The following is a 27,672-nucleotide window of genomic DNA, read 5'->3' as shown; positions in this document are numbered from 1 at the left end:
TATTTCCCGCTGAAGGGGGCGTATGCCTGCCATGTCTGAAGCTGCGGCTGCGAGCTGTGTTTTTCTGTGTGAAACTCGCTGAGCGGCTCATGAGAGGCTAAACATGTCTGATGAAGAGGTGCCGTCAACCTCTGGGGAGCCCGGGCCCGGGAAGGAGAAGGTAAATCGGACATTTAACCGCAGAAACAACAAGAAGTCACAGAGCTGAAGTTGTGTTATTTTTCTCCAGCTCCATATTCGAATTTTCCGCTCCACCTTAAACTGGGCGGCGGTTAGGCTTTGGCGCCTGTTCTGAGCGCGCTGGCCCAGTACAGTAGTTTTTAAGGTGGAACGGAACATGCCAATATGGAGCCAACTTCAGCCTCCACAGCAAGCACAAGTTTTCTACAGCACAGAAATGGCGAATTTCGCTGGAGACTCAGCGCTGAAATACACCAATTAAACATTTCCCAACACAAACTATAAACTAAACCAAAACACGCAGATTTATATAACAACATCTGTCTCCAGCTTTCCTAACTCTGTCTCTGTCTGTCGTGCTGCTGCTGGGTGAGACTCCCAGGCCCAGATTTATCACATTAAATAGCTCCTTCGTTCTTGGTAATTTAGTTTGTGTGATTCTGGTTTCTTTCAGGAGGTCAGTCTGATATTGGTACTTTAATTAGCTGAATTTAAACCTGACACCTAATTTCCACATGAGTAACACTGTAATTACAGTAATCAATAAAAATGATATATAACGTTAGCTATATGCTCCACTACTTATATCATTATTCATGATTATATATTATATCAAAAGTTGCCTGTAGTAATTCTGGGATTTAAAGGTGTAACGTTATATTATAACTGTACATTTTTTTAAAAAATGCAGCTCTGGAAAAAAATAAGAGACCATTTAAAAATTATGAGTTTCTTGATTTGACCAAACTTCAAACATCTGGAATATAATCAAGAGGAAGATAGATGATCACAAGCCATTAAACTAAGCTGAACTGCTTGAATTTTTGCACCAGGAGTAGCATAAAGTTATCCAAAAGCAGTGTGTAAGACTTGTGGAGGAGAACATGCCAAGATGCATGAAAACTGTTATTAAAAACAGGGTTATTCCACCAAATATTGATTTCTGAACTCTATGAATATGAACTTGTTTTCTTTGCATTATTTGAGGTCTGAAAGCTCTGCTTCGCTGTTGTTATTTCAGCCATTTCTCATTTTCTTCAAATAAATGCTGTAAATAACAATAATTTATTTGGCATTTGGGAGAAATGTTGTCCGTAGTTTTTATAATAGAACAACGGATTCAGAAACTGAAGTGGTCTCTTAATTTTTTTTAGAGCTGTATAATCTGTTTTATGGTTCTTTCTGGACACATTTCATTTATTTTATTAGTCTATTCTTGTCATTTTAAAGGGATTTTCCAGAGAAATGTTTTACTGGGGGAATACTCTAAATGTATTGGGAAAACCTTGCTTTAAAGTGAAGTGTACAAATAAATCAATCCAAAAAATATTAGTAGTAGTATTGGTAGTATTAGTAGCAGTAGTATGTTTATAAAACATACGCTTGTATTAGTATTACAATATTTTCTACTGCACAAACAGTAAAATTACCACAATATTGCATAATATTAATGTTTCTAATACCATTGTACTACTATAAATATTGAGAATATTAGTAATAATAATAGTAATAATAATTTTTCACTTGAACAGTATTAGTCCACCCTCTCCACCCTAACAGCGCTTGGCGTCACCTGAGTTTTGATCATCGACCCCACCCTGCTCAACTGAACTCTATTAACAGGCTCTATAAAGGAGCCCCAGTTAAGAGTATTTTATTTGAACTCTTAGCTCTGAGTGTTTTATGTCTATTCTGTATCTGGTATTCTGACCTTAAGCTTTGATTTTTTACTACGTCTCAACATCGTCCTCTGATAACCCTGTTTGCCCGTGATTTGACCCTTATCTGTCTTTTGGATTGTGTGTGGTATAAGCTCTGCCTGCACTTGCATCCGGTCTCATTATTAGTTTAAGATGACAATTTTCTATGGCATGGGCAGTGAAAAAATCACAATGTTGCATAGTATTAGTTTTGCTTTTAGTACTGTACTACTATGAGAGCAATAATAATAATAATGATTATTATTATTATTGTTATTATTATTATTATTATTATTATTACTATTATTATTTTAAGACAGTTTAATAACCATTCCTAGTTCTACCTTAATGAAGTGAATGAGAGAATAATGAGTAAGCAAAGTTGGCATCAAAGCAAAAGATGTTACACTGAAGAAAAAAACATATTTTGGCCTGTTTAACACACTTTATTTTATAATTTCATATGAGTTTCTTCATAGTTTTAACGTCTTCACTATTAATCTACAATGTAGAAAATAATAAAACGTCCCTGTTCACTGCGCCACCACCAGGAGGTGTTCTGGGTTAAGGAGCAAAACATCTATGAGCGGTGGTCCCCAGCTGATGACCCTGCAGTTAGTAAACAAGACACCGGTGGAGGTGCTACATGCCTAAAGCACAGCAGGAAAACTTCTGTCTGTATAAATAAAAGAAAAAAAACATTAAATGAGCAGTGGCATGTCCTTGGTCTGGTCCTGTATAAAATTGGACGGTTTATGTGACTTGTGTTTGTGTATGTGTGAAGGATCCTCCGTTCCTGCTGGGCCCCCCTCCAAAAGCAGCAATAAAAGAAGGCACAGTGGACCCTGAATATGAAGAAAAAAGAGTGAGTGTTAATTACGAGTGTTATAATACTGCTAGGAATCACTGTCAATTCTGTGTGAATGAAAACACTTTACCTTATCTCCTTCTCTGTTTCTCTCTCTCTCTTTCTCTGTAGAAAGCAGACAGGGCTAACAGGTTTGAGTTCCTGCTGAAACAGACTGAACTCTTTGCTCACTTCGTCCAGCCAGCGAGTCAGAAATCCCCCACATCGCCCCTGAAGGTGCGGATGGGGAGACCCCGCACCAAACAGGATGAGAAACAGAACCTGCTGTCTGTTGGAGAGTGAGTCCAACACATACACAAACACACACACATATGCAAATTCTTAGGATCTGAATCAGACTTTCAGTTTCTCATGCTACAAAAAAATTTCAAACAATCATTCAAAGGTTTAGAAACACTCTTCTATGACATATAATCCTCATATATACCTGTTAAAAATACATTACAGTACAATGTTCAGTTTTAAACATATAATTATCAAATAATTAGAATAATTAGAAATATCAATAATTTTATTGAAATTATCTGTTATTAGGTAGTGATTATTAACTATGCATTCCTCAGTAATCGACACCGACGGACAGAGCAGGAGGAGGATGAGGAGCTGCTGTCTGAGAGCAGAAAGGCTGCAAACCTTCTTGTCCGCTTTGAGGAGTCACCCTCATGTAACTACACATTCACAAACACACACTACCCCAGTTAGCATGAGGCTAATTTTCCTTATCTCATTCTCTATCTGACTGATTATGTGGTTTCTGACACTTGAAGTTTTTATAAAATCTGTGAGAATTTTTTATAAACAACACCACCGCCACCATTGCTCTGTTCTGATACAAATATCATAGTTGGAATGCTATTATTAGAAGAGGTTAACCCTCATGGAATGGCTCTCAGTGGTATAATGTTTTAAAATAAGTTGTGATTAACTTATTGATTGATTGATTAACCGATTCATGTTTAGATGTGAAGAACGGCACTCTGAGAGATTATCAGATCAGAGGACTGAACTGGATGATTTCTCTCTATGAAAATGGCATTAATGGCATCCTAGCAGATGAGATGGTAAGAAGTGTTTTAAAACCTTACTAATATATAACATTGCACACATTTTATACTTTTATTCTTGACAACAATAATAAACAATTATTTCAATGAACGCCTTAGACTGCATTTGTCGTTGTTACAAGCTGCTAGGGTTTTTTAGTTTCTTGGTGTTTGAGTTCTCCTCCATGTTGCTTTCATGTCGCAGACTGTGCAGGTCGGGTTATTATGTAATGTGTGTATTTGAAGTGTGTGTGCTTGTTTTCTCAGGGTTTGGGAAAGACGCTGCAGACGATAGCACTGCTGGGGTACCTGAAACACTACAGGAACATTCCAGGCCCGCACATGGTCCTAGTGCCCAAGTCCACTTTACACAACTGGATGAATGAGTTTAAACGCTGGGTCCCAACTCTCAAGGCCGTCTGCCTCATCGGAGACAAAGATGCAAGAGTAAGTCAATAATTTATAAACTCTTTATTGAGTAACGTAATGCACTGCAATGCACAAGTTTTTCAATGCTCAGTACTTGGCAGGCATTTATTAGCATCACCAGTGCTGTTCAATAAATACTTGTATGGAATTCACTTTCTGTGTGCTCCTGTATGTGTTTCAGGCAGCGTTTATCCGTGATGTGATGATGCCGGGAGAGTGGGATGTGTGTGTTACGTCGTATGAAATGGTGATCAGAGAAAAGTCTGTCTTTAAGAAGTTCAACTGGAGGTATCTGGTGATTGATGAGGCCCATCGCATAAAAAACGAGAAATCAAAGGTAGGAGCAGCAGATTAGAAGTTCATACTTTCAGTTCATATGTAACCAGGGTGTGAACTTCAGCAGAGTATTTAAAGTTAAGATAAATAACCCCAGGGAGCCCCTGTAAGAGTCAATTTCTAAATGATGGGTGTTTCTTGAAAATAGATTTAAAAAATATATCACTGGTGTTACCAGTCTTAAAATCATAAAAAAATATATATTTTTTTATATTTTAAAGTCATTTTTGAAGTCAGTTTTGCTTTTTTAACAAGTAAACTGTTTTTTCTAATATTGTTTTAAGCAATGTGTTGCAAACACGCTCTTACATGCTCTTTCTGAAACTCTCTCTCTCTCAGTTGTCAGAGATTGTTCGTGAGTTTAAAACAACAAATCGTCTTTTGCTGACCGGAACTCCATTACAGAATAACCTGCATGAGCTCTGGTCTCTGCTCAACTTCCTACTGCCAGATGTGTTCAACTCTGCCAGTGTGAGTACAAACACACATGCACAGACACACACACACACACTCAAACACACACTTCTATACATTATTTATGCTTTATTAGTAGAAACACTAAGGCCCAATCCCATTTTACCCCTTGGCCCTATCCCTTGTTTTTGAGTATACCCCTGGAACAGAGATACAAGGTGAAGGGGTGAAATCCTTCCCCTAGGAATTGGGACAACTCTTCAAGTACCCAATATGCCATCAGGAGCGCTAAATAAAATGAAAGAAATATATATATTTTTTTTTATTAGCTTTTATTTTATTCTTATTTTATTTTTCCATTCCCTCTTAAATGCTGCAGCCCCTGCTGTCTGTTGCACTATTTAAGGTGGAGCGGGACAGTTCGCTAGCTAGCTACTGAGACAACCTACTAGCAATTTTTTTATGATTGTTATAAAGAATTTGGCCATAAAACATTGAAACTACACATTAAACTATGGCAATTTTCTTATACCCCTTCGTTTGAAGTGTGTTTCTGAAAAATCTCTGTATGAAGGGCTAACAAGCCCTATCCCTTCCCCCTACCCCAATAATCAGGACAGCTCTACCTCTTGGCGTGCATTCACAAAACAGAGGGGTAAAGGTAAAGGGTAAGGCAGATGGGTAAAATGGGATTGGGCCTAAATCTGTGGAACACACAGTTATCAGCTTTATTAATCACATGTTATACGCTGGTTAAAAGCCTCACGGTGCATTTGAACTGCTCCGACGCGACAACGCACAGCGACGGATCCCATTCATTTTCAATGGGAAGCGCCGCCTCCGTCAGACGCGGTCGCGCGGTGCATCATGGGTCCGATGCGCCGCGAGCGGGGGATGTGATGCGATGAAAAGTTGAGCTCGGCTCAACTTTATGCAAATGAATCCATCCAACGCGATGCGTCTGTCCAATCAGAGAGCAGGTGTTGGCCTGTAACGCGTCCTCAGCGCAGCGCATGAAAACATTTTAGTTCCGCTTTCAAGCGTGCAGAGAAGCCTGGAAGAGAAGTTTCAGGCTTCCCTGTTCTTTATAAAATCCCTGCTGATTCACAGGGACTCTGTCAGCGAGGAGAAAGGCTGCTGTGATTGTTGGAGTCTCTGGTGGGTTTTTAAAATATTACTATGTAATTTAATTGGAAAAGTTTGCTTTTGTCAGCTTATATACTGCTCACTAGACAGTGTAATGAAGCTCATTCAAACATTTATATCTATAAAGACACATTTATATTTATTAATTATTGGAAATAATACTAGATTATATAAAAGCATTTCCCATTTATTAAAACGATTTAATTGTACGATGCAGGGAACGCCTTTGTCACGCCCACATGCGACCAGTTGGAGGGGGGTAGTGCGACCATGTGCGTTGTCGCGACGGAGCAGTGTAAATTCACAGTCAGTGTGAAAATTATGTTTGTGTTGCCCTTTGAATATATTTGTGTCTGTGGGTGTTTTTCAATTTCAGGACTTTGATTCGTGGTTTGATACCAACAACTGTCTGGGGGATCAGAAACTGGTGGAAAGATTGCATGCGGTGAGTTTAGATGCACCACACAACACAGAGATAACAGTACACTTGATAATATGCGACATTATAAAAAGATAATTTATGTTAGTGTTACTAGTGTTGCAAAATTCAAAAAAAAAAAAAAGCTGTCATTTTGCTGAACTACTTAAATGTTATTAGCTAATTAATTTACACAGACATGCCAAAACTCATGGGACACAATACTGGTTACTGTCCCATGACATTATGCATGTCTATTTAAGTTAATAATGTACATAATTAGGATACGTCTAATTAAAGCTAAATAACACTGACCTGCTGGAATTGTGTGTGTTGCTCCTGCATTGTGAATGTAGATGTGGTTTCTGACAGAGACACTTATCTGTTTGAATGGACAATTCTAGCCAGATATCATTGATCATGATCATTACCACTCACTGCTCTGTCCACTGTGGTTGATAATGTCTTCATTACTATTTCTGGTACGCACTGTAGATCAACCAGGGTTCGTACGATCATGAAAAACCTGGAAAAGTAATGAAATTTGAAAATAGTAATTTCCAATTGTGTGTCAGCATTTTTATCAGATTTGTTTTAGACCTACTATAATCAAATATGATTATAGTTTTAGTTGATTTTTGGTTTTATTGTCCATGTCTGCATGATGTTTTAAAAATCATATGGTCAGGAAAATTCGCCTTGAAGGCATGGAAAAATCATGAAAAAATCATGGAAATTTATTGGTTAAAAAGTGTATGAACCCTAATCAATTCAGTTCAGGATTAATTTACATAATAATATGCCATGACTTACTGGGGATACCTCCTCTTCTGCTTAAAGATACAGGTGTAGGATATGTTGAAATATTTGCTATCTACACTCTTTACACAACATCTCTCCTTTGTTTGAGTAAAATGATGAATCATAAATAGTTCAGAATAAATGAATCGTATTTAGGTATATCTCTGTGTCTGCTGGTTTTCAGGTGCTGCGGCCATTCCTGCTGCGTCGAATCAAACAGGAAGTGGAAAAGAGTCTTCCTCCCAAGAAGGAGGTGAAGATCTACTTGGGCCTGAGCAAAATGCAGAGAGAATGGTAAGTTTAACAGTAATCGCTTGATATTTGGTCAGACTATGAAACAAAAGGAGCCTGTTAGTGGTCGGCCCTCTGCTCATCACCAGAGGGAGGCAGATAGTGAGAAACCAGATTCACCTGTGAGAAGGCCCTAATTAAAGCTTGCTTAAAGCCTGTCTGCTGGTCAGGGGTGAAGTACTGGTGCTGGATCCTGTATTGTTTGTCTTTTTTCATTATTAGGATCTCAGATTCTGGTATATCAGGTCAAGTTGGTCATGCGATACAATTATATGTAGAAATGCTTTCTTCTACCGTAAGGGTGTTTTCACACCAGCGCTATTTGGTGCGGTTAAAACATACTCTAGTTTGTTTGTATTCTTGGTGCGGTTCGTTCAAGCAGCTGTGAAAACAGTAATCGCACTTGGGTGTGAACAAAACAATTTCACAGAGACCTGCGAGAGGATGTGGTCTCGGTCTGGTTCTGAACAAAGTCTGCAGTGGTTTGTTTGTGGTGAGAATGTGATCCGACCTCGATCCAACCCAACTATAAAATATTCTCCTTTTATTTGAGCTAATTGGCTATCAGCTGCAGTTTAACCTGATATATTAGCCAGATAATGACTACAGCTATTAACTAATGCATGTCTGCTGCTGCTCCATGGTAAGATGTTTTTACACTGAACACAGTTTTAAAGCACAGCAGGAAAATTTCCTCGTTCAGTGTTAAAGCAGTAAATGAGATTTTTTTAATATTTTAAAGAAAAGTTCAAAAATGAAAAATATATATACGCAGATACAACATACTGTTTCTCTCACAAATTGAGTCAATAAAAAATAGAAACATTGTAAATAAATATTTAAATAACTTTTTTAGGTCCTATATAGTGCAAACAATAAGTGCAAAACACAACCAGTCATATTAAGCCTATGGTTTCTGTTTTCTTCTCCCGAGTCTTTTGTAACTTAACTATGTATAACCATAACCATTCATATTAAGACTATGCTTGAAGTGCAAACAGAGACAAAACATTTTTTTAATGCAGTACAGAGCTATGGGATTAGTGCAACTGCCTTTGATACAGTCATGTTCTTTTTCAAGAATATCAGCATGTCTACATTTTCTGGAAGCAGTTGAGACCTAACTGTGTCTCCTGCAGTTGAAAATACATGCTTACTTGGGATAGTGTGTTTTTTCTTTGTACGATTTTCTTACAGTACATATGCTTCGTGTCTTTTAGGTCACTCTGTTAACGTTTATTGTTTCCACTGGGAAGCCAAAATGCAGCCAGACATATGACTAGCAGAAGCATCTTCTATGCAAATACCAGAATTTTCCTCATCTGTTGAGAACTGCTCTGATTGCTCAGCCGCCACACTCGTCGCAATCGCTACTGTGTTGCCAGATCCCTTAAAAAGTCCATACTAAATGTGTTTTTTCTTCCCGTGAGACAGGTTTAGGCTTGATGAGAAATCGTCGCACTTTAATCTCGCGAGATGTCGTGCCATGAGATCTCGTCACACCCTTAGTACCCATTGCTTACAAAGTAGGGAAGTATTGCCAATAGTCCTTTTTTGAGAAGATGATAAGATGACATGATAGTTCATGCCAAATGCCAGACATTGGCCAGAGCAGGGTTTCTCAACCAGTGGGTCATGAAGCCCCCCTAAATGGTCCACAAGTCCATCCTCAGGGGAGGCAGTAGCCAGCAGTTGGCAAATAATAAAAGTATATAATAGCACATAAAAGTAAATAATCATTAAGCTCCAGAGCAGTGGAACTGTGTTCTTTGAAATGATGGATCTTCATCCAATCATTTTGTGATGATTTGAGTTTTTTGAAATTGTGGTGATCAGCGAACATTGTGACCTTGCCAACACTCTTGCTGCTCAGTGCAATCAAATCTGTACTATTGTTTGTATTCTGCAGGTACACTCGTATCTTAATGAAGGATATAGACATCCTGAACTCCGCAGGAAAGATGGATAAGATGCGTCTATTGAATATACTGATGCAGCTGAGGAAGTGCTGTAATCACCCGTACCTGTTTGACGGAGCGGAGCCTGGACCCCCCTACACCACCGACACACACCTGGTCACCAACAGCGGCAAAATGCTTGCTCTGGACAAACTGCTGCCCAAAGTCCAGGAACAAGGTGTGTAGGTTGTAATATTGTTATGAAGAGATTTTTATTGATTTATTTTTGATGTAATTTATGTGGTGTGTAGGCTCTCGAGTGCTGATTTTCAGTCAAATGACACGTGTGTTGGATATTCTGGAGGATTACTGCATGTGGCGAGGATATGAATACTGCAGACTGGACGGAAACACACCGCATGAAGACAGAGAGGTGCACACACAAACACGGACACTCACACACAACCTACATGTACCTACAAGGACTACACACATATCTGAACTAGGAGTGGGACAATTTATCAAAATTCTGCGATATCCTGTCTTTTGATCATTTTGTATCAATATGTGGCGTCAATTATGAATATTTTTACTGTAATTGCTTTATACCCAATTTAACTTTAAAGTTACTGCTTCATTATTACATTCACTTATCAGATAAACAGGGTAAACCTGAGGTGAAGAATAATGGTTGTCAAATTCTGTGAAACTGACACCAATAAATACATAATCCCTGCGATTTTATGTGTATTATATCCTCTTCAGTAACACAGATGCTGTGAAATGTCATGGAGAATTTTACAGTATCTAAAAATCATGGCTATCATGAGAATTGTATTGTGATAATATCTTATTGTGAGATGCCCCTAAATTCACAACCATATCTTCATGTTTAGAGACACATGCATAAACACAGAACTTCCTTTTTTATAAAAACAATTTTGTGAAAATGTGTGGGATTTCTGTGATGTGTGTTTATTTTATAGAAAGCGATCGACACGTTTAACGCTCCAAACAGTTCAAAGTTTATCTTCATGCTGAGCACTCGAGCAGGAGGACTTGGAATTAATCTGGCTACTGCAGATGTTGTCATCCTGTATGATTCTGACTGGAATCCACAGGTGGACTTGCAGGCCATGGTGAGTAACACACATACAAACACACGTACACTCTCACACAGATGTGCTGAATTTTTGATTTTTTTAAAATAATTATAATTCTGATGTATGTATGTTTTTTTTAAGAGCACACAGTACCAGATATATCACTAATAAAAATAATAGATAGAAATAAACATATAATTCCTCTATCACTGGCCTTACTGTTTGTGATTTTTTTAAAATATATTATCTCTAAAGGTACCCTTATTATCTATTATCTCTATAATATATTATCTCTAAATCCTTATCAAAAATGATTTCTAATGTGCTGCTTTTGTGTAGAACAGATGTCAGTGTTTTGGTATATTAAAACTGTGGCAGTCCAGGCTTCCCACAAAAGACCTTGTTACAACAATTAACGGATAAATAACTGTAACAGATGGCTTGGCAGGCTCTCTCACACATGAACTGTTTTGTTTTATTAATTTATTGTCTTTTTTGTAATTAAAAATATGCTACAAATGTGTGTAATAGTGCTGGTCTTACCAATACTTATCTAGCCATAAATACACTATACTGCCAAAAGTATCCACTCACCTGATTTGCATTTGTGATGTAAGCCTTAGATGGAGCTGCTCAGCCATGGAAATGCATTCCATGAAGCTCTCTATGCTCTACTGTTCTTGAGATAATCTGAAGTTTGGAGGTCTGTAGGGATCGACTCTGCAGAAAGATCCTGACCCCTGCGGGACAATTTTTCAGTTTTTAGTGTTTTAGTGGGAGTTTGTGACAATATAGTATACGTTATATAACATTATGTTTTACATTCTACAAGCATATATTTGTCTCTCTCAGGCACACACACACACACTCACACACTGATGAAGTGTGTATTTGTGTTGTTTGCTGTAGGATCGAGCTCACAGAATTGGTCAGAAGAAACCGGTTCGAGTTTTCAGACTCATCACAGAAAACACAGTGGAGGAGAGAATCGTAGAGCGAGCAGAAATGAAGCTTCGCTTAGACTCTATAGTCATACAGCAAGGTACAAACACTGTAACACACTGAAACAAGTTGCTACAGTTGTGAATAACTGAAGAGATTTTTTTTGTGACACATTTGGCCCTAAATTACATTTGAAGTACACTGGACAGATATAATTGGTCGCTAGTAGATATTATTGATGGCTCATATAACCCTAAAATAACCACAATATTTCAGGTTATCGATATCGAAAAAAACCCAAGTAGATACTGCTTTTTTCATAATAAAAATCGAATTAATTAAGTAATTAATGGTAGATATTTAATAATACACAATATGTACTGAATAGTTAATGGAAGAGTCTTAGTAATGTAATGTATCATTTAAAGTAGATACTGTGAATCATGAATTAGTCATAGTATAGTAGATACTGAATCAAGTACAAACTGAATACTTCATAGTAAAGTTTATTTTTGTGTGTGTGTGTGTGTGTGCCAGGTCGTCTGATTGAGCAGCAGAATAAGCTAGGTAAAGATGAGATGCTGCAGATGATCCGACATGGAGCCACTCATGTCTTTGCCTCCAAAGACAGCGAGCTGACAGAGGAGGACATCAGCACCATCCTGGAGAGAGGAGCCAAGAAGGTCCAGAACTAAAGAATACTTTTTTTTTTTTAACTTTATTTTTATTTGTGTTTTTGAGCAGAACAACACAGCAAACTGAGGCCATGGGGAGACATCAGCAGGGGTACAGAATACCATACGTCTCTAGATAAACCATTAGTTACACACCGGGCAGGGAAAGTGCATTGGGGGGGTAGAGAGAAAGAGAGGGGAGAGAAAAGGGGAAATAAAGTACATCAGTAATTAAATATTGCACACAGGCTGTTCATTCTTTATAATCTTAAAGAAAATGTCATCATTTCCATTCGGTATAGGGAGTTAACAGTCTCTATAAAGAGGTCCATGTTGGGGGGCTTCTTTTCAGCCAGCACTTTGTATAATTGCCTTTTTCCCAGAGTACCTTTAACAAATAAGCATCACATTTATTTACAGATTTCGGTATAATACCAAGGTACAACACAATGAAGGAGGAGTCAAGTGCCAAATCTAAAATTTCTGAGATTGTCTTTCTTACCCCTTCCCAATAAGGCTGAATGTAAGGGCACAGCCAAAATATATGGGCATGGTCTGCTGGCCCCAACCCACACCCTCTCCAGCATTCACAAACAGATCTCATCTGTTTGGACTTTTGTTTAGGTGTGATAAAAAACGTATCTGATTCTTCCAGCAGAAGTCCCTCCAGACAAGGGAATTAGTAGAGCTGGACTGGGTCTTCCAAACATTTATCCATGTCTCCTCTGTTAAGGGTACACCTAGTTCTTTCTCCCATCGTTGTTTTATATATTCAGTTGAGTTATTATTTAGAGATTTTATGGCTGAATATAATCTTCCTATGAGGCTTTTATTACTTCCAGAGTCATATGCTGTTATGAATATTTGAATAAACAGTGAAGGTTCTTCTAGATTTGAAGGTTTTACTACTTTGTCAAAGTAGTGCCGCAGCTGTAAACACCTATAAAAGTCCTTTTTTCCAGTCCAAAGACCTGACAAAGACACTGAAAAGTATCAAGTTCCCAATTTTTTACGATTTTACACAGAGCAGTTATACCATAATGAACCCAGTGTCTATATCTATGGTCCAGAGATCCTGGGACAAAGTCTGGGTCATAAGCTGGCCAGCTAAGTAGATTTGCTTCTCTCTGGAGTTGGAAGCCCCTAATTATCTCCATCCAAACAGTGAGTGAGAGTTTAATCCAGGGGTTTTTTAACTTTGCTATGTCACTATCTTTATAATTGCAGCCCAGTACAGATTGTAAGGGAGTGTCCTGTAAGGACAACTCAATATCTTTCCACCTGGCTTCATATGCTGGATTGCACCAGTACACAATAGGTCTTAGTTGAGCTGATAGGTAGTAATTCCTAAGACAGGGCAAGCTCACACGACCTTTCTCTTTTGGAAGTTGTAGGGTTGAATATTTTACATGTGGCCTTTTGTTATTCCAAAGAAATCTAGACAGTTGCTTGTTCCATTCCCTAAACTGCCCGTGTGGGACCTCCACTGGAAGTGATAAGAACAAATATAACACTCTAGGTAAAATATTCATTTTAATTGTCTGCACTCTATTACTAAAATCCAAAGGCAACTGACTCCACCTTTTAATATCCTCATTAAGGTTCTTAGTTATACAGTTATAATTAATCTTGTTTAGCAAGAATAAATCTTTTGTTATATATATTCCCAGGTACTTGATGTATGGGGAGGACCACTTGAGATTGTAGGTTCGAATGAGTTCTGGTGAAGGAGTGTAGTGAAGTGCCAATGTCTGGGTTTTGTTAATGTTAAGAACACACCCAGAATGACTCCCATACATGGACAAAATGTTCATCAACCAAGGGATACCTAGTTCTGGATTTGAAAGGGAAATCAATACATCATCTGCATATAAACACACTCTGTTCTCTCCGCCCATGATAGATATACCTTCTAGGCTTGAATCCTGCCTAATAGCTTGAGCCAGGTAATTCGATAAACTCCCATTCACCTTAATCCTTGCCAAAGGAGAAGAATAAAGCGTGCGTATACAATTTAGAAAGTCTTCACAAAAACCAAACTTGTTCATAACTTGAAAAAGAAATTCCCACCCCACAGAATCAAAAGCTTTTTCAGCATCTATGCTGAGTATAACAGAACTTTGTTTTCGTTTATATGATTAACTATATGAAGAGCCTCCTTATGTTGTCTTGGGTTTGTCTGTTCTTTATGAAACCTGTCTGATCTTCATCAATCAAAAAAGGCATCAACTCCTCCATCCTTTTGGTTAATACAGACGCATACAGTTTGTAATCTGTATTAAGCACACTAATTGGTCTATATCCTTTACATCTTACTTTTGCTGTCTTTCGGGATAACAGATATAAAAGCTTCTCTCCAGGATGGAGGCAATGCCCCCTCCTTCAGAACATAATTAAAACAGGGCTCAAGTAAAGGGAGGAGCTGTTCTCTAAAGGTCTTATACCATTCTGGCGGAAACCCATCCGTGCCAGGCGATTTACTAGAATTAAGATTGGAAATTGCCTTGTCAATTTCCTCACTTGTTAGTCAAGTGAATTTATCATTATGTTGGGTACCTATACAGGGAAGGTCTAAAGAATTTAGAAACTGCTCTATAGTGGGCCCATCAGTTTTATCAGGCTGAGTGTAAAGAGATTTGTAATATTTCTCTTATTTGAAATACGGTCTCTAATTTTATATATTGTATGTTCTGCTTCTTTTTTCCGTAGTCTCCATGCTAGAGTTTTTAAAGATTTTGGACCTGCCTCATAATATTTTTGTTTCATGAATCGTATATTCTTCTCCACTTCTTCACTAAAGATTTTATCTATTTCTTGTCTGGTTAGTTTAATTTTCTCTAAGATAGAGGAAAGTTTGTTGGTACTATATGACTGTTCCAGATCCCTCAAATCTTTTTGTAAAGTGAACAACGTGATATTTTTTAACCGCTTCATCAATGCGGTTTTGGCTATAATTTTTCCCCTTAAGACTGCTTTAGATGCATCCCACAGAATAGGTGGGCTAACCTCTCCATTGTCATTATCCTTTAAATATGTTTTTAAATCTGCCACAACTTCTGTTTTAAATAAGGCATCATTCAACATTCCAGTATTTAATCTCCACAATGTTTTCTTGGGAGTGCCATCAAGATGAAGTGTTAGGTATAAACAAGAATGGTCTGAAAGATCCATTGGACCTATGGTACAGTCTTTCAGACGGTGCAGATCTCGGCTGTACATTAAGATATAATCTATTCTTGAGTGAACCGCATGTTGAGCAGAATAAAAAGTAAATTTCAAATCAGATTTATGTAGTTCCCTCCAAATATCAATTAAACCCAGATCTTGCAATATTTTATTCAGTCTTTTTTCAGTAGGACTCTTTTTCCGTTTCTGATTTGTTGTATCTAGTTTAGGATTTAAAAGCATATTAAAATCCCCTGCACAGATCAATGTACCATATGTTTCAGATGCTATCAAATTGAATATTTTCCTGAAAAATGCCATGTCACTCCCCGGGGGAGCATATACGTTAAGTAATGTAACATCTTTATGTTCGAGTTTTTTTACCTTTTTATGTGATGAAAAAAAAGTGTTTCTGAATCCCAACTTTTTTAATTTTCCATGTTCATCATCGGACAGATGGGTCTCCTGCCAGAAAGCTATGTTCACCTTTTCCCTTTTAACCTTAGCTATCATTTTACTTCTTTTAATCGGGTTATTGATTCCATTTACATTCACAGACAATACTTTATAATACTGGTGCATATATTGGAAATAGATAGATAGATAGATAGATAGATAGATAGATAGATAGATAGATAGATAGATAGATAGATAGATAGATAGATAGATAGATAGATAGATACTTTATTGATCCCCGGGGGGAAATTCTTGAAAATGTTGACATCCTATGCTGCAGCACTCCAAAACAAGACCTCAAGAAATGAAAAACAACAAAACTATTATACAGATTATCCTCACTCTGGGCTTCCAAAACAAAAGATGCCATAAAGGCTCTAAACGCGAGGGGGAACAGGCCATCTACTGGGGTCCCCCAAAAGGACATCCTTAGGGAAAGGGGAGAAAAGAAGTGGTGATGTGGTGTCTATAAACCTGCATCACAGCCCTTATAATGTCACTCAGTAAACTTAGGGAAGGTGTCGAGTCCAGCTAAAGTGTTCACAAATACCCAGTTTTACAGTGTATTTAGGGAGTTTACTCATCCTTCTCCCGCGCATTCGTCTGTGGGTCCACTTTACTCCTGCTTCGGTGCATTACAACTCCCCCGGTAATATTCCAGGGTAGGAGTTTGGTGAGGGTTTCCTCAGTTATACCGCTGGGTTTGCTTGTTACCTTAGAATCCAGGTGAAACCCCTGCCTCCTTAGTTCCTCCGCAGCATGCGAAGCGCTTTGAAAAGTGACGGGACCCGTGTCAAAATGGACCCGCAGTTTGGACAGTGGAGATGGGAAGCGTATCCCTTCATCCTTCAGCATTTTTTTAATCGGTGCATGTTCCTTTCTCTTTTTCTGCACTTCTTCTGCGTAGTCATGGTCGAAGAACACGCGTTTGCCTTTTACGTAAATTGCCTTTTTCCACGCAGCCTGGAGAATTCTTTCTTTTACTGAGAACCGCAAGAAGCGAACCACAAGAAGCGAACCACAATTGAGCGCGGCGGAGCTCCGTTCGGCGGCTGAGGAGCGAGGGAGTGGTGAGCTCTCTTAATGCCCGCGTCTGTCTCCGTATTCTGCCCCGCGCAGTCGCCCAGCTCCGTTTTGATCGAAACCTTCCACAAACGCGACCATCGAGGAACCCTCAGCTTTCTCCGGGACTCCATACAGCCTGATGTTGTTTCTCCTGGATCGGCCCTCCAGGTCAGTGATTTTAGCTTGCAGATCCCGCTGATTAATTAGTAACTGTGTAAGCGCCTCTTTAACGCCAATGTCCCAGGTTTTTGTATCCGCCATGCTTTCTTCCACCTCGCCCAGGCGCTTCACCGCGTCATCAATTCGGTTAGAAGTGTCCTGGATTTTTTGGTGAATTTCGGCTGAAAGGTCGTTTAATTGTTTTTTAATGTCCGTGGTGAAACTTTCGCGGAATTCAGCGAGTTCTCTCTTCAGCTGTAGTGTTGCTGCAGCCGTAATTTCACTCACCACTTGGCAAATTGAGCTTAGTGTTGCTGGTTCTTCATCAGCGGCGGCGCCATATTTTGCTCCGAAGGCAGTGTTTGGTTTTTTCTTCTCCATTTGGCTTGTGGTTTTATCCTTCCCTTTTTGGATTTGTCCCCTTTCATCGCATGCCTAGATAGGTCAAGTATGTACGAGGTAGCATTCGAGTTCGGGGAATTTAGAGAGGCTGATGCAGGAGCTAACTTACTGTGCGGCCATACCCGACGCAGCGCCAACCGGAAACCTAAAGAATACTTTTGTATTACAGAGATTATTCTACCATTATTTACAGAGGCATAGAGGCATTGCTAGGCAACTGCCTTGGGCCCCTCCCACTGCAGCCCACTGTAGGGGCCCCTGACTAGCTGCAAACTTCCCATAGGCCTACAGCTGGTAATTGGGGCCCTTTGGACAGTAATTCACAGATGGTGATTCTTGTATGTTTAAAATGGAAACAAAGACAACACAATAAATTACAAAGAAATACAGAGAGAGAGTGCGCGGCGCATTTTGCCTGATTTCTCTTGATTAAACATCAATAAACATGTGAATTTAATACCTTTTAATACCATATATTTTACTTCACTTGATAGGACCTTATTTATTAAAGCGTTTTTTTTTTTTTTATCACAATGCCTCGCGCTTTCCTTATGACTGACGCGCGCGTTCCTTATGACTGATGCTAAACTGTTTGATCCAGTTTTTATATTATATTATATTAATACCATTTTAACGTTTTTCGTTTCTGTTTTGAAATTCGTTAGATTATATTTTTGTCAACATTTTGGGTTTATTTTCGTTTGTTACTTTTCTAATAATAATAGAAATTACATAATTTATTTTCAAAGTTACGTGCCCAACACTGGCAGATAATGAGCAAGTTTCCCAAAGCACAACCAGCGTGAATGACATAAAAATGTTTAAAATTAATGCAGACATGTAGAAAAACGAAGATGAAGACAAGCTGTAACCTAGATATAAATAATAATATTCTAATAATAATAGAATAATAATAGAATAATAATAAATCATAGAATAATATGCCAATTAGGCATATTTGTAGCAGTAGGGTATTTTAATTTTCATCCCTGACTCTAATTCATTGAAGTTATATACCTGATTTGATCTTTTTTCGTACAATCCCTGCTAAAGTTTTAGGTGAAGGAGACCTAAAGAAGGTCAGTGCATGTTTCTGGAAAAAACAAAAAGTGGGCGCGTCATCGCGATGGTTACCATCCATCGCAATGTTGGGTCATAAATGACGATGGACCATGATATCTCCATCGGCGCAACCCTATTTCTCGCATATTAATGTTGATGGGCCCCCTAGGTAAATTCGCCTTGAGCCCCCAAATTGCTAAGTCCGCCACTGGTTATTTACCCTGTAGCTCCAGTGTCAGGCTAAAGAAGTGAAATCCAGACAGGAGACTTGCCTCGGCTCATCCTTTGACAAAACCACATTGTGGTGCTTTAGACTGCTCTACTGAGAATCAGTCAGTTTTGATTAAATTTTGTTTCTCTTTGCAGACAGCAGAGATGAATGAGAGAATGGAGAAACTGGGTGAAAGCTCTCTGAGAAATTTCACGATGGACACCAGCGGTGCAGAAACCAGCCTGTACAAGTTTGAAGGAGAGGATTATAGAGAGAAACAGAAGGTGAGAGAGAGAGACAATGTTCTACTCTGCATGTCCAGATGTTCTATCCCTTCTAATAAATGCATTGCCTAAAATAGGGATGCATGAATACTGATACTGCTATTGGGCTCAATGCCATGCTAATGTACATGTACTTGCCAATAAAGCACCGATACAACATCCGATACAAGTGCACATTGCTTTGCTAACAGACGACTTTTTTGAGCTCCCCAGGGCTCACTGAACCTGGAGTAGACGTTCGTCCGTTCTTCCACCTTGAAGTGTCACACGAATTCCACACACAGGCAATAAACAAATGTCGGTTAAAAAAAAAGAAAAAATACTTAAAAATGCTGCTCGCTCAGGTCGCACCCTTTGCTTATGATGAATTTTTGAAAGTCTCATTTGATTGGCTGATGTGGCTAATGTGGCTGACATCACATGCTGGGGAAATAAACATACATCCATAGTAAAATTAATCTAAATTTTTTCTTAATTACTTTCAAATATGTTAGATTGGAAAAGTGAACAAAATAAGTTTATATAATGTGACTTCCAACAAAACACAAAATTAACAAATGAACTGTTGCATTGCAATACTTAACACTAACAACTACATAATATTACATACTACATACTATAACATCATGCTCCTTATTGCTTAATTATGAGTAGGTATCAGTATCGGCAAGTACAAAAATATGTGCATCCCTAGCCTAAACAAACAACTCGGGAGCAGATAAACATGACCCTATAAGCTCCATGTCTAGTAGCAGGTATAGACTAAATGTCTGTATGACCCAACCCCCCAAGTATTGATCTGTGGATCAGTGGAACTGTCCGCTCTGGAATGAACAGATGGATGATCCATTTAATACTTTTGGGATGAATCTAGATACATGCCTTACCTGGACAGTAGAGACAGTACCTTCAACAAAAAGCAAAATAAACTCTTTCTTAATACCCCTGATACCTGAAAAAATGATCAATAATCTGACATCTGTCTGTAAATGGTTAGAACCTGCAGGTGGTAATGCTATTTGACTACTTTAAACTATATATTGTGTTTTATCCTACATTTCTGCCAGATTCTCCACTGTATCATAATGATTTAATGATGTGTGTTTTGTAGCTGAGTATGATGGAGTGGATTGAGCCTCCAAAGAGAGAGAGAAAGGCGAACTATGCCGTGGATGCTTACTTCAGAGAGGCACTCAGAGTCAGCGAACCCAGAGCACCAAAGGTACACACACAGACACACACAAACTTAAATTCTCACATACGTACTCACACTCGTACAATGAATCATGTTGGTAATGTTGTAAAAATTGTGCTTGTGAAGTTTTAGTGCTACAATTTCTGTATATCTACTGTTATTTTGGATGTGGTAGAAATCGGTAGTGTGAAGACCTGATATACACTAGGAGCGTCTCCCAAACATCAAGGCCTGAGGTCTGCCAGAGAGCAGCTGCGTATCTACCTGTCTTAAGTCTAGATTGTTATAGACCACAGAACTGCAACATTGTGTCAAGTGCCTGAGGCTCATCAGTGCTTGAGGAGGAAAAGTCCAACCTGTCTGGACTGAATTGGCAGATGTGCTACTATGACGCAAGACCCTCCCAGCAGATGTTTGGACTTTTTTCAGATATAGAAGTTTTTTTTGAGATACAGAAAAATCATAGCATAAAAATACCAGAAAAGCAGTCAGAAATTGCTGGGTCTTTAGGCTGGTTTATATTTCTGTGTCAAGTCCACACATAGATTAGTGTGTAGCTTGTGTGAATGGCCTACACCGCTGTCTACACTTGTGTGTTTATGTGTCTGCATTGCTATTCAGTTTAACTGCAAAGGTGGGAATTTGTAGGCTGTACCACAAGGTTTGACGGGCCAATCACAGCTGCTGCTGTCTGCATTGCATAACGCAGTTATATTAGTAGATATTATTTAATGGGGAATGAGAACAGTGTGAATTTTCTTTTGCTACAAACAGCAGAAACGTTTTGCCCCGATGGCCCATATAGCCATAAAACAACATCACAATGTTTTATGGTATTTTTTGACGATTAAGATATTGAGTAAAACATAATATTATAGAAGTATAAATTGATCTTTCGTTGGACAAAATCAAACAGCTGGTATTTCTCTCTCTTATTTCGATCTCATCTTTCTAGAAAAAGAAAAAAAATGAATATGGCTTCAGTCTAATAGTTGGTCTCTTTTAGTTCTACTCCTCTTTTAGAAAACTTCTTATAAATCTTTTTCTTCTGAATCTCATGGTGACCAGTTTTCCCACTTAAACCTTTTTCCTTGTTGCTCTTTTTTTTTGTGCATGTTGGCTTGTAACCCACCTTGAGGTTGAGGAGCCTTCTTAATTATCTCTTTCATCATAAATCATAGTGCATCATAAAATGTTCACAAAATGTAAAGGACGGATAAAGTATGCCTGATATCCACATTTTCAGTGTTCTATATCAATTTGACTTCAGGATTAGACATTGTCCTGACACTGAATTTTAGTAATCTGATGTCACAGCCTACATTTAACTAATTAAACATGTATTAATGTTGGTGGACAGCTGGGCTGCTGCATATGAGTCTGCATAGCCACAGACTTATCAGAGTTTATCCTTCTAAAGCACATGTAGTGGACACTGCTGAAATGTCTCTGAGTCAGATACCACTATCAAAAATTTTGTGAAAGGAACCGTTTTGGTTGCATGCAGAGGAACAACAGCGTATTATAGTTAAAAGCTGGTGATGAAGATTCGACTCCTTGGTGTATACACGAACATACTGTGCGCATTAAAAAATATGGTATTTAAATTTGTTTACATACTTTTGCTTGATGATCATCCATGTGTCTGTTTTTGTATAAAAAGCAGCTTTTGCCTTTATAATGATTTGAACATTTGAAGTAAGGTTTAAACATGGCTGTAAGGTAGATATTTCAGATAAAATGGACAGCTAATAAAGGTACATGGCAGGTCTATGTAGTTAAGTTGTAAAAATGCGTCCAGGTAAACTGTACTCGTGTGTATGTATGTGTGTGTGTGTGTGCATTTTAGGCCCCCCGACCTCCTAAACAGCCAAATATTCAGGATTTCCAGTTTTTCCCTCCACGTCTGTTTGAGCTACTGGAGATGGAGATACTCTACTACAGAAAGACTATTGGATACAAGGTCAGAAAAAACATCATGGAACACACTAATTGTATAGGATATATTACACTTTCTTATTCACTGATATTGCACAATATTTTTGTTAATTGTGTGCAATATCTCCAAAATGGTGTTCAAACATTATAGAACATTGGTGGCCAACTTGACCTTATATCAGTAACAAGATTAATAGAATATTTTACCTCTGTTATGAATAATTAATAATTAAATAGTAATAATAGTTCTGCCCTATGGGAGGAGACTGGGCAGGGGCATACACGGTAGGACAAGGATTCACTAAATTTTAAAAAGTAACACATTTTTGTAAGACATTTTTACTTAATTTTTTATATGTTGCTCAGCCCTACAGGAAAAGATCAAATATTCTTACAATTTAGTGGAATTCAGTGACAAAATATTTTAATCCGATGTGTAAAGAACAACTAAAAGATTCACATTATACAAAAAGTGAAAATGGAGAGCAAAATTTGAAAAATGTGAGAAAAAAAGAATTTGCATTGTAAATAACAGCCATTCTACTTTTTATAACAGAATGATTATTTCATAATAATAATACCCTTGGGTGTAACAAAACATTTTTGTTTTCCCATTTTTCCATTGAAAAAATGGGCTATGTGCATCATGGGGACTTTATAATGATATGCAGGTGCATTATTTAAACACTGGAGGTCACAATCTCACCAGTCCAGGCCAAGAACCAGTGGGCGTAACCAAAGAGCAAAGGATATGTCAGTCATTTTTGACTGAAGCCAATCATCACACTAGTGCTTTTTTTAATTACATGGGGTTGTTTTGGCTCTCCAGGCTTTGAGTCTTTTTGGAAGACAGTCTCTGTATTTTTTGTCATTCAATTTGACAGTTTGTTTGTAGATCATGCAACATTGTTAATACAGTAATAATAACTTTATTTTTTCATTATGGCAGTTTGAAAAGATAGAAGAAGAGTGGACCTTCATGTGACATGTTATTATGTATATTTTTATTATATTACTGCAATTATTATATTACTATAAAGTTTGTAATGTTTTACAGTCTCTCAGTCAGGTTGGAATCATGTATACGTCTGTTAATTTCTACATGTGTTCTTACTGATGATGTAAAAGCTGTGTAGCAGCATCAGGGTACAGTTTTTTATACATCTATCTTTAGAGATTCTACACTTTTTAATAGTAGTGTATATCTGTCTGTCTGTCTGTGTGTATATATGTGTGTTTTGTGTGTGTGTTTGTTTGTTTTTGTGTATATAGGTTCCGAAGTCTCCAGATATCCCGAATGCAGCTCAGGTGCAGAAGGAGGAACAGAGGAAGATTGATGAAGCTGAACCTCTTACAGCCGAGGAGACGGAGGAGAAAGAGAAACTACTCACACAGGTACACAAAAACACACACACACACACACTCTGAACTCTGCTCGGCACATCAAACCTGAATGACTTTTGTTTACATCTCAGTGACAGGATTATGCACTTGTGCGTGTGACACACTGAGACACTGTGTGTTTTGTCAGGGTTTTACGAGCTGGAACAAGCGAGACTTCAACCAGTTTATTAAAGCAAATGAAAAATACGGCCGTGATGACATAGACAGCATCGCCCGGGAAGTGGAGGGCAAAACACCTGAAGAGGTTATTGAATACTCAGGTAACACACACACACAAACATTCACATAAACATATTCAAGATCATAATGACCTGTTTGCTAATGCATGTATATACACTGCAGCTGTGTTCTGGGAGCGATGTAATGAGCTGCAGGACATTGAGAGGATCATGGCTCAGATAGAGAGAGGAGAAGCTCGGATCCAGAGGCGCATCAGCATCAAAAAAGCCCTCGATGTGAAGGTCTGACCCTGTACAATGTTTTACTACAAACATCAAACAACAAATATTTTAATACTAATTCATTGTATTTCAATATAGACACAGACATACCCAATAAAAAACACAGTGTATGTGCAAAGTACACACGTGACAGGTACAGTCTCTGAAAGAGGATCCAGCTCAGTTTTACTGAACGTGAGCGGCTGGTAAAGCAATGGAGACTTCAGAAGAGGAAATTCAGTGCTCAGTAACTCATTCATTTACACTGACAAAACGGACAACCGTATATAATAACTCTCTACCATCCTCTGAAGACATTTCCATCAGCAGTTTCTGACTGAGCGCTCTCTCTCTCTCTCTCTTTCTGACTGAACATAACCTGGAATCGGATTAATCCACTCTGAAAGGAGACCGCATCACATCCGCCCAGTTTAAAATTATTTTTTTAGCCTGCTCGGTGCAGTTACCCATTTGGGGCCCTAAATCCCCCAAATCCCAAAACTTACGGACATCAGCTTTAAATATTATCTTTTAATAATTTCAATAGTTCATACAATTTTACTATACATGCACAGATACATATTAATGTATTTTTAATAAGCATTTTCTAAAACAACAATACATGTAAAAATATAGATCCTAGCTCCATAGGCTTGCTTCAAATAGGAAGTTTCAGTTTTTAATATATATAAAAACTGTAACATTTTACATAAAGTGCACATTAATTAGCAGTATTTACAGCAGAATGTCTCAACTAATTATTAATTGAAACTAGTTAAGACATAATTAATCATTACAACATGTTCTGTCAATCCATTACTGATTACTCTAAATTACTGATTTAAAAATATTAAATATTAAATAATTTTATTAAAACTGCATTAAATTTAATTATACAGCCAATTTACCATTACATTGTCTCTGTGTTACTTGTATTCATGCAACATTGTGTTCTTTGATGTTGTACATCATTGGTGGTGAATCAGTGTGTGTGTGTGTGTGTGTGTGTGTGTGCAGATAGCACGATATAAGGCCCCATTCCACCAGTTGCGTATCCAGTACGGCACTAATAAAGGGAAGAACTACACAGAGGAGGAGGATCGATTTCTGATCTGCATGTTGCACAAAATGGGCTTCGACAAAGAGAATGTTTATGAGGAGCTGAGACAGTGTGTCCGAAATGCTCCCCAGTTCAGATTCGACTGGTTCATCAAATCCAGAACAGCTATGGTTAGTACGTGAGTTTTGTTCTGAGACTGTAAAACAATTAATGAAATTCAGGGCTATTGTAACCGGTCAGGGGTCTATAAAAGGTGGGACAATTAATAAATAAATATTTGTTCTTTTTTATTCCATACTTGAATACCCTTGTGTCTATAAAATTATTTTAAAATTACATTACTGAATGTTTAAAACTAATGATGATCTTTTATTGATGCAAACACTTTTCACTGATAAATACATAATTAACATAATTTTTGACTGTACTATTCTTGTGTGAGATAGAGAGAAGGAGAGAGACTGATTTAGTGAGCTGATATATTGGTGTTCTGGCTGTGATGTGACTGATGCAGATCTATTGTGTGTAATTAATTGAAGTGGATGTGAACATGTTGTTTTGTTGTTATATTTGTGTTTGGCAGGAGCTGCAGAGACGCTGTAACACCCTCATCTCTCTGATTGAGAAAGAAAACATGGAAATCGAGGAGAAGGAGCGAGCTGAGAAAAAGAAAAGAGCTCCCAAAGGACAATCAGTAATCTTTTCTTTTCTCTGATGAAACACACAACCAGACAGTGCTGTCTGTCTCCAGCTACACACTTTCTTTTTCTCTCTCTCACTTAACCCTTACATTTCTAATCTGATGTATTTCTACACATTCCATTTACAATACAATTTGTTGTTAATTGTTAATTAATTGTTAATTGAAATGTTAATTAATGTGTGAATATGGAATGTTAGCATATGTATATATTGTGTATATTAAAAAATATCATGTGTACATTAAATTTAACTTTTTATTAAAATTAATAAAATAGTATCTAGTTTAAAAAACCAAATCTGCCCATAAAAATGTATTACTTGAAATATTCAGCATTTGCTGTGCTTTTTTATGAACTCCTATCAATTTAGGATATGTATGCCACAATAACAGTGTTTGTTTGTGCGATTTACTGTTTCAAATATAATTGTTATAAATAATACTACTGTAATTTTAAGACAATTTTATGCCAATTATTTAAAATTAAAATAACAGCGTAAAAATAAAAATATACTCTTTTAAAAATTATATTTAAAATATCGGGTCGGTTAATATGTAAGAAAATTCTAACGTTAAAATTGGAATAGAAATATTTTTAAATATCGTAAATGAATAAAACATAATAGCTAGTCATGTTCATTGCTAAAAATATATATATAATTGAAAATACTGAGGTAAGCAAAAACTACTGAGAAATTGTACAATTATTGTATGATAATCAATATTGCAATATTGTAATTATTGCTACAGGCCTATTTTAGCATCTACAAATTATCCTGTACCCACTATGAATTAATCAGTTTCCATTATGAGTGGTTCAGTACCTGCTATTTATAATTAAGTATCTGCTATGTATGAATCATTATCCACTATAAATGATGCAGCATCTAATATAAATTATTCAGTATGTACTATGAATTATACTGTTTTTACTGTGAATTATTCAGCAGTTGCGATGAATTATTCAGTATGTATTATGAATTATAATTTTTTTTCTGTGAATAATTCAGTATCTACTATGAATTATTCAGTAACTTTTCTATTTAACTAATGCTCAGGTTCTAAAGGTTAGAGAATGAGGAACTGAACTGTGGTCCCACATACAGAAGCTTTAAAGTTAAAGGCATTTTATGTTTTTTTGTCTTATTTTTTATTTTTTTTCTCTGCAGGCCCAGAAGCGGAAAGCAGAAGCAGCGTCTGAAAGAAAAGAGAAGAAAGCCAAAACCTAATTCTGTCATTTGGGGGTTCAGATTGCTTATTCATCATACGTACGACAGTTTGCTACGATTCATTTGCTATTGTACAGCATTATCTTAAAATCACAAAAAAGACAAGATGAAATGGAAAAAAAGCAGTTTGTACGTTTCTCTACAAATTTGCTGTGCGCACAAAGCTTTTTCTACGCTTCCTTTTTACAAGCATTTGATGCACTTTTGAAAATGAAAATCCCATTAAGCTATATTGTTTTATTCTGGATAGATCTCTTAGCTTGATTTGGCATTGCAATGTGATCTTTTTTATATATGTGTGCTTTAATTTTTGTATATTTTTTCATAGTTTAAAAAATACATATATATTTTTTCCAATGTTCTGCTTTGATGTATGGCCAGAGATTGGTTAACTTAATTGTTTCATGGTCTGATCGTACGTCATGCTGTTAAAGTCGCATGTCCAAATTTTCAGCTTGCAGAGATTTATCAGTTTTATTACTATTAGCTAAATGTGTTGTCTTTAACACGCTGTTTTTTGTATGCCTGTGTTGCATTATATGCATTGTTTAAGCATATTTACATATTAATATTTCAATTTTAAACAGAAAAAAAGTTTTTTCAGATAATCTTAATCTTTATATGTCTGGGTTCAGTGTTATTAAAAAAGACTAAATACC

At 37.3% G+C, this 27,672-nt stretch overlaps 1 protein-coding gene across 1 annotated transcript; it reads left to right on the top strand.

Annotated features, from left to right (window-relative positions):
- smarca1 (SWI/SNF related, matrix associated, actin dependent regulator of chromatin, subfamily a, member 1) lies at positions 1-27,672 on the top strand. Its single transcript, XM_007256397.4, has 24 exons — positions 1-160; positions 2,665-2,745; positions 2,860-3,026; positions 3,312-3,412; positions 3,709-3,809; positions 4,059-4,238; positions 4,402-4,557; positions 4,896-5,027; positions 6,493-6,561; positions 7,520-7,629; positions 9,536-9,762; positions 9,836-9,957; positions 10,511-10,663; positions 11,537-11,669; positions 12,107-12,252; positions 18,919-19,047; positions 20,159-20,269; positions 22,092-22,205; positions 23,453-23,575; positions 23,712-23,844; positions 23,927-24,045; positions 25,042-25,254; positions 25,668-25,778; positions 26,954-27,672. The coding sequence occupies exons 1-24, from the start codon at positions 104-106 to the stop codon at positions 27,011-27,013; spliced, it is 3,048 nt and encodes a 1,015-aa protein (XP_007256459.1). The 5' UTR covers positions 1-103; the 3' UTR covers positions 27,014-27,672.

The sequence above is a fragment of the Astyanax mexicanus genome, chromosome 1 (assembly GCF_023375975.1).
Source record: "Astyanax mexicanus isolate ESR-SI-001 chromosome 1, AstMex3_surface, whole genome shotgun sequence".
Classification (NCBI taxonomy): Eukaryota; Metazoa; Chordata; class Actinopteri; order Characiformes; family Acestrorhamphidae; genus Astyanax; species Astyanax mexicanus.
This window is presented reverse-complemented; position numbering and strand designations above follow the sequence as displayed.

Excerpts from the sequence above, each read along its gene's own strand:
- smarca1 (XM_007256397.4), top strand. The coding sequence starts at position 104 with ATGTCTGATGAAGAGGTGCCGTCAACCTCTGGGGAGCCCGGGCCCGGG. Across the intron at positions 5,028-6,492 it reads ATGTGTTCAACTCTGCCAGT|GACTTTGATTCGTGGTTTGA; the intron begins GTGAGTACAAAC and ends TTTCAATTTCAG. Across the intron at positions 12,253-18,918 it reads TGGAGAGAGGAGCCAAGAAG|ACAGCAGAGATGAATGAGAG; the intron begins GTCCAGAACTAA and ends TTCTCTTTGCAG.